At 33.5% G+C, this 14,893-nt stretch overlaps 1 protein-coding gene across 1 annotated transcript; it reads right to left on the bottom strand.

Annotated features, from left to right (window-relative positions):
• Positions 1-4,105: 4,105 nt before the first annotated feature.
• Positions 4,106-12,267, bottom strand: LOC106130703 (dopamine receptor 1). The gene is made up of 7 exons (XM_013329604.1): positions 12,238-12,267; positions 11,881-11,965; positions 10,318-10,498; positions 10,012-10,140; positions 8,425-8,670; positions 5,535-5,782; positions 4,106-4,413 (listed from the first exon to the last, which is right to left on the bottom strand). The coding sequence occupies exons 1-7, from the start codon at positions 12,265-12,267 to the stop codon at positions 4,106-4,108; spliced, it is 1,227 nt and encodes a 408-aa protein (XP_013185058.1).
• Positions 12,268-14,893: the final 2,626 nt, after the last annotated feature.

Raw genomic sequence — 14,893 nt, 5'->3', positions numbered from 1 at the left:
AAACCAAAATAGTAACTAAATGCATAAATTATGACAAGGATCTGTCGAAGAATATTAATAAACAGTTGATTTTCGGTTCATTTTGAATAATCTTTGACACTTTTGGAGGCTTTGTAAGCCACGTGTTTTTTAATTGCAATATTGTAACATATTCTTTAAACAAATTTTATATCAACTTCATACATAAACTAAATCATTTTTTGAGTAATTTCAATAATATGATATTTACAATATCTTATTGTTAAATACCTAAAAGTTAAATTGTGATAAGTTAAACTTACAATTAAGTTAGATATAAATTGAGAATTCGACTATTTTATTGATATGATGATTTCATATAAGTGGTAAATTATGACATTTCATTAAGATACTCGTACTTAAGTCACTTACAGTCTATTTAATTATTTCGGAAGAAGGTGAAAGCAAGCAAGGAATAAACCTTTTTTATGTTCATGGACTGTTTTTGGGAAGAATTAAAATCTGTGAAGTACTAACATCCTGGATGATACATACTCGTATGTAGTTACACAATGGAACTACGAAGTTAAAATAGTAATTTGTTAATTGAAAACCCAACTTTAGGAGCTCGCAAATTAATGAAAAATTAGGCAAATTATTAACCCAATGTTTTAATTCAATTGGGACACAGAAATTCTATATCATATTAAATATATAAATCAATAAAGGGATAATTCTATATTTACTTAAGATTGCGAATCAAAGAACATTTACAACCATACATTTTAGCGAACAGCGTGAATTGTTAAACACTGAATTCTTTTACAAAGAATCATCTACGTAGAAATAGTCTAAGAGCACGTAATAAAATAATAGTTTTCAAAGTCAGAACGGTAGACCTTTAGCGAACGTGATCCGACGACGGCAGAAAGGACTGAATTATAAACGAGAGGAAATGGTATCATATTACAGAAATGGAGGAAGAACAATGAAATAGATGATAGAATTTATACGGAATACTATTTTATTGCCTATTACAGTTTAAAAATTCAATTATTTTTGGGTACATAGTCAATATAGAACGAATATTTGAAATTTATTAATGAGACTGATGACTCTTTTTAACAAAGAGCAGAAATTGTTTTCCAGCGTTTTATTCAATGATCGCTCTTTATGTAATATCAGGAAGTAATCTTTGTAGCAAGAGGTTGTCATTAAAACATATATGTATCTAATCTCAATTGGATATTTAATTACATTCACTTATGTTTTATCATTAAAAATTACAATATTTACAGCATAATGACACGATGTAATGAGGAAGTGTATTTGTGAGATCTAAATATTTCAATTTTATGTGCTTATAATATGGTTAAATTGGAAATAAAAATAAAAGATTCTTTATGACTTTACAATTAAAATTTACAACGAATTAATTTTCGAGATTTACTTAACATTCATAATATTTTATTTACATTATTAATTTACTCGTAATTATAAATTCACTTGGAATGACTTGATATGTCCTAAGATATTTTTTAATACTTAGGACATATCAAGTGTTTGTTTCCTACAATAATATAATTTATACAATTTATATAACTAATAAAGTTCATTAGCGCTTTTCCCCATATGTTTTAAATTATATATTTCCATTATATGTAACACTGAGTGCTCTCTACCGGGAAGTGAAAGAAATACAATTTAAAGAAGGATAATATAAAGCTAATACGTTACGTATGTAAACATACATATTTTTTATAAAGACTGGCAAATATAACAATCAATGAAAAGCAGACATCGTAGCGGCTACAGAATCCAGTTCATTGGCTACGGCGTAGCCTATGGTCCTCAGAATTGCGCGCGTGCGTTATTTCGTTATTTTTATGTAATTCTTGGTTTCACCGTAAACAATGGTGATTTAGAAATCCAATTATTACACTTCTACCGTATAGTTTAGTGCTGTTTGTTTTATTGACGCTTAATATTTGGTGGATTGATTGTATAATCTATAAATAATAATAATAAAAAAAAAGCAATAAGCAGATTTATACAATAAAATTTCTGCTTCTGCGTCGAAATTAAATCAAATTGCAAACTCAAAGCTATAGATAAATTACTCGTGTCTTCACTATGAAACTTTGAATCATTATTTCTGAATTGAAACTTGGTTGAATCGACAGATAACTATTGCCTAACCAAGCAATATTGTGAATATCTTACAGTTCCTCAGAAATGTGAAAACTTAGACAACCTTTGAGAAAGTTATAAATAGAACTTATTCTTCATTTAGATAAATATTCATTAATTTAATTTAAAATGGAACAGGATTAAATTCTATTATGGTAGTATTAAATTTAATTTCGAATTGTGATAGTGATTCACGATAATATTTATGTGATTGTAACAAACGATTTTCCGTTTAATATAACGATATTAGGCATATATTTGTGTGACTTTACTTTGAAACAGATTGTCAAATTAATTTCGCTTTAGCGTATTTATGATCAAAAGACGTACAATACACAAAATACGGTAAGACAATATTGTATGACAAACATCGCTCATCGGAGCGTTATGAAAAATATAATTTGGAATAAATTTACATGTTCTTTGTTGTTATTAGGCAAATAAAGATTTGATTTATTCTTAATCTTTTGCTGGAAATAATTCAATATCCAAAGTCTCAATATAGTTTTTGTGTTTAAAAACGAGAGTTAACGTATTTCCTAAATTTTTTGTTAGATATAGGTACATTATATGGGTATTGGGTATGTATTTGTATTATATGATTTATTCATGTCTTGTTTTAATACAATTCACAATTATTGAAACATGACATGAATAAAATAATTCAATTCATGTATATGATAATTCCTCATTGCAAATGCGATTCTATTTTTTTATTGATAACTTTTTAATAATCTCTCATCAACACATACTTGGCTAGTTATAAAAAATCCTAGATTTTTTGTGAGGAGATTAGCGATTTAAAGAAGGATTCTGGTATGAAACTAAACGTATAACCTTTTTTGAAATTTAAATAAAAACATTAATGATAATGGAATCATAATATAAACCAAAAATATAGTTATAATTTTTAGAGACATAGGAAATGCTTACAGATTGGAAACCTACAAATAATTTCTAAACATCACATAAATATTCAAATATAACATAATAACGAACAGTCAGCTTAGAGCATTTTATATATTTACATGTATAAAGTATATTTACAAAAGTATCACAGGAATCTTAATATGAAACTGGAAAAGGTTTTTAAGACTAGATATAATTCATTGTCAGTCATGACATAACTTGTTTAGGAAAAAGTAAGAAAAACTACTGAGCTCATAAATAATCCATTCATTTTCAATATAATATATTTGTATAACTTGTATATCACAAAAATAATTATTTAGGACTCAATGTTTAACAAAAGAAGTAAAATATGATATGAATTATTATTTCAATAATTTTTATTTATTATTTATAATATTTTAGGTATAATTTTTAAATCCAACAATCCTGTCTGTCCTGGTCTCTTTTATACTACGAATAGTTTCAAAAGTTTTTATTTTAATTCGGAAACATTTTCGATATCAGATATGTGCTTAATTATTAATATTTCTTCGTTATCTATATTTTGAAATGAAAATATGTATAATAGTTATTTATCTTTGGTATAGGAAAATGGTATATCCCATTATTTATTGTTTTTTTTTATTAAAATTATTCAAACATAAAAAAACGCATGCGTACTTACATGAAACATAAACGTAGCGGATTTTGTGTGTAATATACATTGAACATTTACATCACTCAAGAAAATTATGCACAGCTACCATTTAAATGCTCAACAATTAAATATAACATCTACTAAGTATTAGCATCTGTAATGGCAATATTATTTTACGATCCTAAATCTAACCATTTATTTCGAGATATTTATCTAAGTATTGCTTCTGTAACTATCGCTTAAAAGGCCGAATTCATAATCAGGTCATTCGTTCAAACGCTTCATACGTTGACTTCAGAACCAGCCTCCCACCGATTGTTACCAAAAGCACACCGAGCTCTTACTCTAAGCATATTAAACTACATCACTCTTATCGAGTAGCCCGTTGTTGCTACTCCCGTCTTCTTGTCAGATGTGATAATCCCTGAGAGGTCTGACTGACTCCGCTGAAGACCTAGGAGTAGGGTCTACTCCGGAAAGACCTAAAGAGCCACTTCTTCGGACTACTAAAGTCTTCGTTCCGTAGTCAGTGACGAAGTTGTCGTTTCTTGTAGGTGTGTTGGCTCTGACTGTCTGGTAGCCACAGCATGGGGGGTACCTGGAGGTAAGGATCTTCTTGAAGGCTTCCCGGAATTCTGTGTTGAAGATGGAGTAGATGATCGGGTTGAAGGCAGAGTTGGAGTAGCCGAGCCAGGTCAGGATTTTGAAGGCGAGGTCTGGAACAAAGAATGTAATTTTAGGGGTTTAATCTGAATATTGGTTTAAGAGAAAAGATAACTTAGACCTTTCGCTCTTACAATTTTTAAATTCAAATATAAACCTTAAAAAATGTGTGTACTTGTGCGATAAAAAAAGTAAACTTTTTGTACAATTATTATAAATATAAATTAAAAAAAAACAAATAACAAATAAGTTTAAATAAAAAATATCTGCAATTGTAATAAAAATATTAATGAGTAATATACTCGTATCTTCATTGGTGTAAGAACATTACCAAACAAAATAAAAACATTACCAAACAAAATAAAAACATTACCAAATTATTTCGGTATACCTTGTTACATATTAGATTGGGCTATACTTTGTCTGACAGTCAGTCATACTGTAACTCAAGAGTTTGCTTGCAAGCGGTCCAAGAACTAAAATTCTCATAAATATCCTACAGAAAACAAATGCGATTACTATACCACTGCAATGAATTTAACCGCCATCTTTAACTATTCTTAGTTCTCACAGCGTTTAGTAAAATTCCTTTAAAAGCGCTTCATTTCTAGTGCTAAAGCCTTCTTTTATGTTAAACTCCTGTAATGAGTTGCTAACGAACTGTAAACACGTCTTTTGAGTGTACCCGCTTATTTCGGCAGCTCCTTGTAATTTTGAAGTGTATTATGTTATGTTAGAAACGTTAATGAACTTAAGTTTGACTATTTGGCTAGTTTATATATCTAAAGTTATTATATTCATGTCTTTATACGTTACGGGATGGACAGGCCCTAAGATTGGGAAGATAAAAGATACGCTCAGCTTGTAGACTTATAAATGGTTATATAACAACAAGTTACACGTTTAATAATTATAATTTAATACATACATATAGTCAACTCTATATCGTTTGCAGAGTAGACATAGCTATCGACCCCGAAAAGACTAAAAGGCCACGTCCATCTGTATGGCTAGATGTTGGAATTGAGATTTAAATAGTGACCGCTAGCTAGCACATCTTGTGGGCACAAGAGGTATCCCAAGTTTATAAGCCTATCCCTCAGTCGCTTATACGACATCCAAGGGAAAGATATTGAGTGGTCTAAACTAACCACGCTAATAAATGAACACAAACCTGGTATACAAGTCTTGCAGAACGCAGCGACGATGTTGACGCAGAAGAACGGCACCCAGCACAAGAGGAACACTCCCATGATGATGCCGACAGTGACGGCGGCCTTGTGGTCCGACACGTGGTACGGGGACGAGTGCACGTGCGTGTGCACCCTCGTGCGGACGGACTTGGTCCTGTTGTCCGGCATTTGGACCGTCCGGGTGACGGCGCGGATAGATTTCACATGCTTCTGGGCGTAACAGTACAATCTGTGGATAAGTGTTGGTGTTAATCGAAATAAAAGTATCATATTTCTAGGAAGATATATAGAGGTTTTTTGTGATTTCTTGCATACACAAGTACAGTATTCTGCAAAGAAATATGACACCATATTTATACAAACCCAAACTTTAGGCGGCCTGTTATTCTGCAGGTGATTAGACATAAAATCACACCTAAAGACTATATCTTTTCACTTGCTACAAGTACTGCATATTTTTTTTAACTTCTTCCATATTCATCAATCTTTTCATTGGACTAATTCGAATTTCTTTTGGGATACTAAAATTTATTAAGAAAAATTAAATTACGTTCGCGTTATAAACAGCCAGTATTCCTTTGCAAAACTTATCAATACCAGCATTCATAATCCAGCGGCCTTTGAAATCTGCGGATTAATTAACTTAACTGAGAATTTATTTAGCACGAAACTCTCAATCTCGAATTTTATCAACAGAGAGTTCGCTAAATGCTTCGCAAAGTTCGCAAGTTGTAAGCTTTCACTTGTAAAGTTGTATTTATTGGGTAATCTTTTCAATATTAAAGTGCTTTCTGTTTTAGTTTGATAAATTCAATTTTTCAGTTTGACTCATCCAGATTTCAGATAAGTACTAGATTTTACTTTGATAAATTATGATTAGCGGTACTTATTTTTTCTGTATTTTGTAGGTATAGTATTTACACTTATTCATCTTTCTGGCGTTAGATCCAGTTGTGTTCTCACCTCTTGAAAGAATAGCCATGGGATCTATGATCTTGATCCTGGATTAAAGTCAGATTTTTACAAAGCGACTCATATCTGACCTCCGAAACCTTTGCAGAGGAGCCTAACTAAAATTGGATTGCAACTAAATATCTAGGTTCGCCTAAAATATGCAAGTTTAATACTTACGGTGTTTGCCCTTAGAAACTTAAATAAAAATTTATTTATACCATATACCTACTAACTGTATAAATTAATTTATATTTTTTATTCGCTATTATAAAAGCATAGAAACTTGCGCAACATAAACTTAGTGACCTTTTACGACATTCATGGGAAAGGTATGGAGTAGTCCTACGCAAATGTGCCGGAAACCAATCATCCCTTAGTCGCCTCTTACGACATCCACGAGAAATGAGATGGAGTGCACCTATTCTTTTTTATGTTGGTGCCAGGAACCATACGGCCACCACTATTATTATATTATATGTAACTTTAGGACGAGATGCGATCTTATTTAGACGACATTGCATAACGGCTATTAGGTGAGCACAATAGTTCAATTCAGACCATTCTAGGTCAGATTTGACCGACAATAGCTAAGGAACTACCTACTTATACCATTGTGAGTGTAGAGGCACTTAATATTATGCTGAGTGGAGAGGAAACAAAAGATTTGAATTCACTTTATTGCATTCATACGATTTTGGAATGTAAAAGGTATCTGTGGGTTCTTTCAATGTGTAAGTTCCGATTCGATTTAAATTTCATTTTCAGCCAATATTGAGTTACCTTGATCAAATTGAAGAAGTCCTGGCGAATGATCTGGTCAAGAGTACCCGAATCGGAAGAGCTTGCATGAAGAAAGTTATGAATGTGGCTGATGAAGCGGAAGAACTATGCGGGGATCGTGGCAAGTGGAATTTGCCTCTGCCTACCCCTCCGGGTAAAAGGCGTGATTTTATGTTTATACGTACTTTTTTTTTTGTACGTTTGTAGGATCGGATTGTATTTGGTTTTATAATGATATTTCATGAATTGAAGCAATACGAACAGAATTCGACGTTGTTAATAATTTATGGACACAAAAATTGACACAGCGCGCCCAAAGGTATAAAATATGTGAAACAAGATTTTCAATGGCTATATATTTTGCTTTCATTTCGTTCGAAAAATGTTTTTGCCAGTTGCTAATAAAATTTTATTTCTATTTTCAACTCTGTGAGGTGAGCGTGTACATTTTTTTTTTATAACTTGGGACGTAATTAGGAAAACACTTGTGAAGGTAAATTAAATTTGGAGTACAAATAGGTTCAATTTTATCGTTTGTTCAGTTTGACGTTTACATCAGAGCGATGCCGAGTTTTTAAATTAAAATATGAGATGAGACATATAATCAGCTATCTTGGTGATTATTTTCTAAGTAACGTACATTCGTTTAATGCCAACCCATGCCCAAACGGACAAGTAATACATCGCAAACAAAGAAAGTCGACAATCATAGACGCCATTATGTATTTAAGCGACCTTTGTTTGAATACGTAAACTCACGCCTGTCTCCTGTAGGGGTAGGCAGTGACTACATCATCCATTCACAACGATCCCTGCCTACTTCTTGCGCTTCAAATACATTCATTACAAGTCTCTTCATACAAGTTCGTCGGATTCGGGTACTTTGACCTATACTTGTGCCAGGACGTCCCCGATGTGATCAAGAAAATCATTAATTTGTTTTGAATTACTCAATATATACATACATAAAATCACGCCTCTTCCTTCGCTTCATCCACATTCATAACTCTCTCCATGCAAGCTTGGCGCTTTCGGGTACTCTTGACTTGACCCTTTGCCAGGACGTCCTTAATTTGATCGAGATACGTTCGTCTAGGTCTTCCCACTCCGACCTTTCCTTTCCTTTTGAATTATTACCTGCAATATATGCTGATCATCACGATACAAGGCAGTATGAATGATATGCAGCTAGACACGATCGCGTACGTCGGAGTCAAGACTAGAGCGCACGTGGGGTACCGCGGCGGTCTCTGAGTGGCTAGGGCTTCCTCGTCAGGCCGGTGGAGCCCCAGCGAGATGGGCAGGAAACTGACGAGGGCAGCCAGTATCCAGATCATGGCTATCGTGATGATGGCCACCCGACGGGTGACCCAGCGACCGTATCTGGAAGAAATTTTGGATAAATATTTCTGGAATACTTGAATCCTACCGTGGTTATATACTAACGAGTTTTTTTCTGAGTTGTGTTTTAAATTTGATTTCTAACCGATGTTCTTACGGCGAGAGAAGACATTGTTAGGCAATATGCTCTTTCAGACAACTGGATGTGCTATCATGATCTATGGGTATCGTATGTTAAGGTCACGGAGGTCAAACCGGAGTCACTTCATTGAACGCCCAGACTGACTCAATCGAGGATTGTGGCTATATGAAAACCACGGGACCGTCTATAGAGAACTGAAGACGCAATCGGGACTTCAAGAGGATGAAGACCCCTTGAGTAACTAAATAGACTTGAAATAATTAATTTGTGGCTGGGAAATCTTTGTGGACATAAAATAGTAACTTAGTAGGTTTGATGTTCAAAAATTAAATAATGCGTATTACCTAGCAGTACTTTTAGTATCCCTAGTTTAATAAAGGATAGAATTCCTTTTCTATGTCTGCAGGTAAAGGGTGTAAATTATTTGTCATATTTTGACAAAATAACGCTTAGATATTACATCCTTAAAAATCCGCTCCAAAACGCCAAATCATACCAAACACTCACATTGTAAGATACTGACAATATGGTTCACTTTGTCGAATACCACAAAAGATCTGTCTTCTCTAATACCTTCAGTAATGATGCTATTCAGAAAATACGAGTAGATAAGTAGTCTCATAAACATTGTCAAAGGATTTCGCCCAATCCCAGATAAGCGGATGAATTTGAAGGAAATATTTAGGTACGAGTAGTAGCAAGTTCAGGACTATTTTCCTGGCTCTGATGTTTTTGTAGGGATTACAACGAGAAAGACGACTTATGAGCCCAATTTGAGATAAACGGTAGGTAGGAATGATTCACGGTGTACATTTAGATTTCCTTTCAAACTTTTCCAACCAAATATTTTTGTCCAATTAAAAAGATTAACTTTCTCGATTTCGTTTTTTCTTTATTTGGTCTTATAATTAGGTCTGGGTCCGCTTTTTACTCTCTTAATGAGTAGAAATGGCTTTACTATGTCCAAATATCAAATAGACTAAATTTATTTTAAAAATCTTTTACTGGAGGTAAATGATTTAATAGACTTTTTAGGGATTATTCTTTTGGAATTTCCTAAGATAAACATACCTCTAAAGATCTAGAGTATCTTTAATTATCTGCCAAATTTCCTCGACACTATCGAGTAACATTTCACTATATTCTATTTAGTATACCTAGATAATGTATCCTATAAAAAAAATTGTAATATCCACAAGTGCCTATTCACAAAATATGATATTTTAGCATTCAACACTCACCTTAGAGGGTCCTTGATATGTATGTATCTGTCGAGAGAGATGGCGCACAGATTTAGGATGGATGCGGTGGAACACATGACGTCACAGGCTACCCACGTGTCGCAGAACTGCTCGCCGAACACCCAGTACCTAGGCGAAACAATTATCAGAACAAATTTTAACGAGACTCATATACTTAAATATTATGGAGTCAAACCTAAACCCAAGAGGTTGACGATAGTAAAAAATTGACGGAGCGGTATGGTACCCAACAAAAAAGTGTGATGCACAGATTGTAGAAATTATTTGAATGATGTATAAACTTACCCAAGCAAATCGTTGACGCCAGCAAAAGTCATGACGGCTGCGGCAACTAACATGTCGGCAATCGCCAGAGACGCGAGGAACAAGTTGCCAATGCGCCGCAGCCCGCGATCTGTGTAGATCGCGATGCAGACCAAAATGTTGCCGGCGACGCTCAGGAAAATCAGGAGCGATAGGAATATGCCTGTGGGGCGGAAGACAAAGTTTCTTTAAAGACAAAAATACTGAAAGGTCACGTTCAGCTGTATGGCTAAATGGTTGAATTGTAATTCAAACAGTTTCAGGTTGATACCTAAAAGCAGAATCAATAGTTTATAAGCCTTTTCCTTGATAGAATTTTATAATCCGCATGGGAAGAGAAACAGCTGGCGCACGCTGTGTATTTTTGCTATTCGTACGAGACCAGCATCGAACAAATAAATGCAACCTGTTATTTATTTTTATGATTTCTAACCAAGAGCATCACTAATGTAATGCCTATTGCTAATGCCTATTGAATAAAAGAAAAATTTTAATTATTTTATTTCTCCTAATAGCTTTGTCAGTTGTGTGTTTTCCATCAAAATAAATGGCAGTTTAAGATAAGAAGAAGTACAAAATTAAAATATTTACAAACAAAAACATGGCCAAATCTTCTCACTACATGTTGGTCTGTAACATATATTAACAAAAGGAAAACATTTGCGTAATCACGTCCCAAAAGTAGATTATAATAGGAACCCCAAAAAACTTAAAAAACAAGCCAAAATATGTATAACTAAGACAAATTTAATTAAACATAATTAAAAATACACACACGCCGTTATTTAGCCTCCGTATTTTAATTCTATTATAATTACAGACAGAAAATGAGGGTCCACGTACATAGTAATTTTTTTTCGGGACTATGTTTTATTTGAAAGATACTCTTGAAAACTAGAAATGTATGATGTTTAGTAGTTAAATTTTAAGTGACTCTTCTCAATTTTTTATCAATTTATACTTGTATTGAAGGCTATTATTCTTGGAAAAAAGGCTGTTCATAAATAACCCCACGGGTCAGATGGTAGATATTTTTACAAAGATAAAATTAAAAATAGATGGTGTTCCGATATCCATTATTGAGAGGTCGACAAGGACTAATACATAGAGAGAAGCTGAAGTATGTCTAGGGAAGCCGTTTGATACCTACTCAAGTTGATCGAAATTCAATTTCGCTTAGAAACACTGGTAAGAAGATCTACCTGTCTTTCCATTTCATTAGTTCAGTGGCATAGTTCTTGCTTCTTAAACTGAGGTTTCAATTAGGTCATAATAGCAAATCGTTTTTTTATTCATCATTGCTCTGAATCTTGAAAGTTTGCTTATGTGTTTTAAAAAAGACGGTCATATCCGTTCCCGTTAGAAATTGCGAGCAAATTTCAAAATAACGTACACGTCAAATTTAAAATCTTGATCCAGATGTGTGGGCTGCGCTTTAAAATGTCGCAATCAATAAGTCGGTATTCGCATTTTTTCTCTTTAAAAAACTCCTATCGATAGAGTAAAAATAGGAGTTGAAACAAAAATAGAGATTGAGCTACAAACCGACGAGCAGTATCGAGAGCAGCGTCACCGCGTCTGGTTCCCCATCTTCGAAATCCACCGTCGTCTCATTCTCTTCTAGCGCCACCTACAACAATTATTTTGTTTTGTTCAGAGGACTAGAAAATGAGTATTTTTTAAAAAATTACAAATTTAATTTACTACTTTTTTTAACATTTTTATTGGCGTTGTTCGCTTTACGTGATGGGTAAAAAATTTACATTCGCGTCAGGATATGTGACCTGATGGAAAATTCCTAGGATTGTCATCGTGTGTTGCATAAAAAAATATGACTATGTTACAGTTAATAAGATTGGGCGTTTCATCTTAATTTAAGAGTAAATTTCTAATTCTACGTACATTTGTAGGAAATATAGAGACGAACTCCATCTTAGTCAGTTTGTCTGCGCATGGTTCAGGTCTTAGTGTCCACCTTCAGCAGGAACGTCTCCCGGGCCGACCAGGCGATGTGTAACGCCGCCATTGTTGGCTGGACTCACATTTCTGGAACAAATCAAAGAATGAATCAATACAGTTAATATTGGTTTAGGCAATTTTCACAACACGTTTAGACGACAAAACTTTGATGGTTTTTTTTAAAGTACTCATATATACCAGAAAGCGATAAACGTTTTGCTTTCCTTACTAAAACCGAATAGCTGATCAACCAATAGGTATGGAAAACATTATTTTTAACTTTTTCCGGGTAAACCCACACCTCACTTCTCTGGAGAGGATCCGGGATCCGGGATTAAGGCGAGGAGGAAGAATCAATATTAAGTACATCTCAATTTTGAGATTTATTTGACAACTCTGGTGTAGTAATAAATAATGGAAGTAGATAGCTTAAACGTTTTTATTTGTTCCTTAAGTATTGTAGGAGTTTAATATCTTTTTTAAATTCTCACGCACGGAACGGGATTTTTCACTGTACAAGGGGGCACGATCTAGATAAATATAAAATTACAAATTCTAATTGCCTTTGAGGTCACTACACATTGAGGTCAATGAATTGTGTAAATTTAATTTATGTACGTGTACAAAATCCAATATCATGATAACCATAAAACCGCATAATCCTCCCTAAACGGTGTGGGGTTTTCTATTTGGCTTGAATAAATAAGCCTCGGGAAGTTTCGTCTTAAGCCGGCTTCTCAAGACACGTGTTTTTGGAAGGAAAAATATAGATTTACCGATCGCAAAGTGTTTTAGGATGACGTTTTTTGCGATGTCCTCAATGTAAAGACAATTTTTTTTAAAACCATGCATTTTCTTTGGTTTTATAATAAAGTGAGAAATAGAGTTTCATACCTATTCATAAATTTTATAAATACTTATAATAATATTGGAATTCTTTTCGGCGATGGGCTAACCTGTCACTATTTGTGGTGTATCAGTATTTTTAAGACTGTTGGTTCTGTTTTCCCCGCTTGGGATATGTGATTATTTTATATATGTACCAAAGCAATTCAAGATTTCATACAAATTGTTAATTATTGTTATTGTTCAAATATTTTTAACGAGAATATTGCTTTATCGAATCCGGAGTTCCGAGGACAGTATAAAAAAGAATACACTATAAAATGAGACAAAATATGATAGAGAGAGAAAATTTTATACAAATTCATAAACGAAACGAATTCCTATAATTTCATAAAATTCGCTTTACAAATACGGAAAACTTTATACGCTCCAAGTTTCCGATATCCATAACTCAAGGCTTTTATCATTACTTTGTTATTTTGTTTGTGTTTCTTTGGATTTACGTGTGTGAGTGTGAGTCAATAAGTCGGCGGATACAGGTCTAATGCGGAGTTCGATCTGACACGTTTAGAAAATATTGTTTTTATCTTCGATTTGGCAAGACTTTGCCGTGTTGTTTTTGATATTCCTTTGATGATTGGTTTATGATTCAACAGGAACTTTCTCTGTATCGATATTGTTTACTTAAACTACGTAGTTTGTAAAATCTGACACTTCTATAGAAATCTGAGAATCCTTTCTAACCTAACCTAAAGGTTGACTGGAAGAGATTGCATTGCGAATAAGCCCGCCTTCGTACCAACTCTGCCTCTTTTGGGCTGTTGTTGTATGTTTTACTCTTGTGGTGCAATTAAGTCTTTTATCTATATATCTTTTTACTTAGGAATATTTTTTTCTACTGTATGGTCTTATCATAGTTATTAAAGGTAATAAAATACTTTGATTATTGCTTGGTCATTTCAAAGGCCTTTATTATTACAAAGTTTATTTTTGTACCTATAAATATAAAAATATATTATCTGTCTCTGATGCACCATTGAGAAACACCAATGGTCAGTCCTCTACAGTACCCAAACTTTAATAATCCAGAAAACGATTAAATTAATTTAGTCCACAAGCATCAAAATACAAACATAAAATGTACCATTTTAACAACAAATCCTAAGACATGGCAAAAAATGGCCAAGTAACTATGGGCCTAATATGTTCATACAAACCATTACGCCTGCCTCCCATTGGAGTCAGCAGAGGCTGACTATGGCCATATATATACAATATGGTACATAAGTATCTGATTTCAATTTGTGATTGAAACTAATAGTTTCTTGCTATATATTAGTTTGCTGGAAACAACACGGCTAATGTCTCTTATTTACCATATTTACCCGATTCAGAGTGACTCCTTTCAGATTACTGTTTCTAGGAATATGATGTAAACCATCGTGAGTCGTAAACTTTTGACGGCTTTTTGTATGTTTCGTGTGAAACTTGACTACTGCATTATTATACGGGTTACACCTCAGAAATGTTCCTATATCATCATAGCATCTTAAAGATCCGTTTTTTCCGACCCTCGGGTAAATTCTTCATATAACCAAGCCAAAGTTAAAATGCCGACAGTCTAGAAGACAATCTGGTTTTATTTTGTGCTATGGACGAATGGAATCTTCATTGAAAATTTCGCAGGTTTTAGGCGACGATCACAATATGATAAAACATAAAGCAACTTGAGATTTTTTCATATTCACCAATG

This window comes from Amyelois transitella, chromosome 23, assembly GCF_032362555.1.
Source record: "Amyelois transitella isolate CPQ chromosome 23, ilAmyTran1.1, whole genome shotgun sequence".
NCBI lineage: Eukaryota > Metazoa > Arthropoda > Insecta > Lepidoptera > Pyralidae > Amyelois > Amyelois transitella.
Note: the sequence above shows the minus strand (reverse complement) of the source record. Positions and strands in the feature narration are given on the sequence as shown.

Bases quoted from the DNA above. Each gene is read 5' to 3' on its own strand.
- LOC106130703 (XM_013329604.1), bottom strand. From the start codon at position 12,267: ATGGAGTTCGTCTCTATATTTCCTACAAAT. The intron at 11,966-12,237 runs GTACGTAGAATT...TAATTGTTGTAG, and splicing joins TCTCTATATTTCCTACAAAT to GTGGCGCTAGAAGAGAATGA. The intron at 4,414-5,534 runs GTTTGTGTTCAT...TCTTTGTTCCAG, and splicing joins CTGCAAGACTTGTATACCAG to ACCTCGCCTTCAAAATCCTG.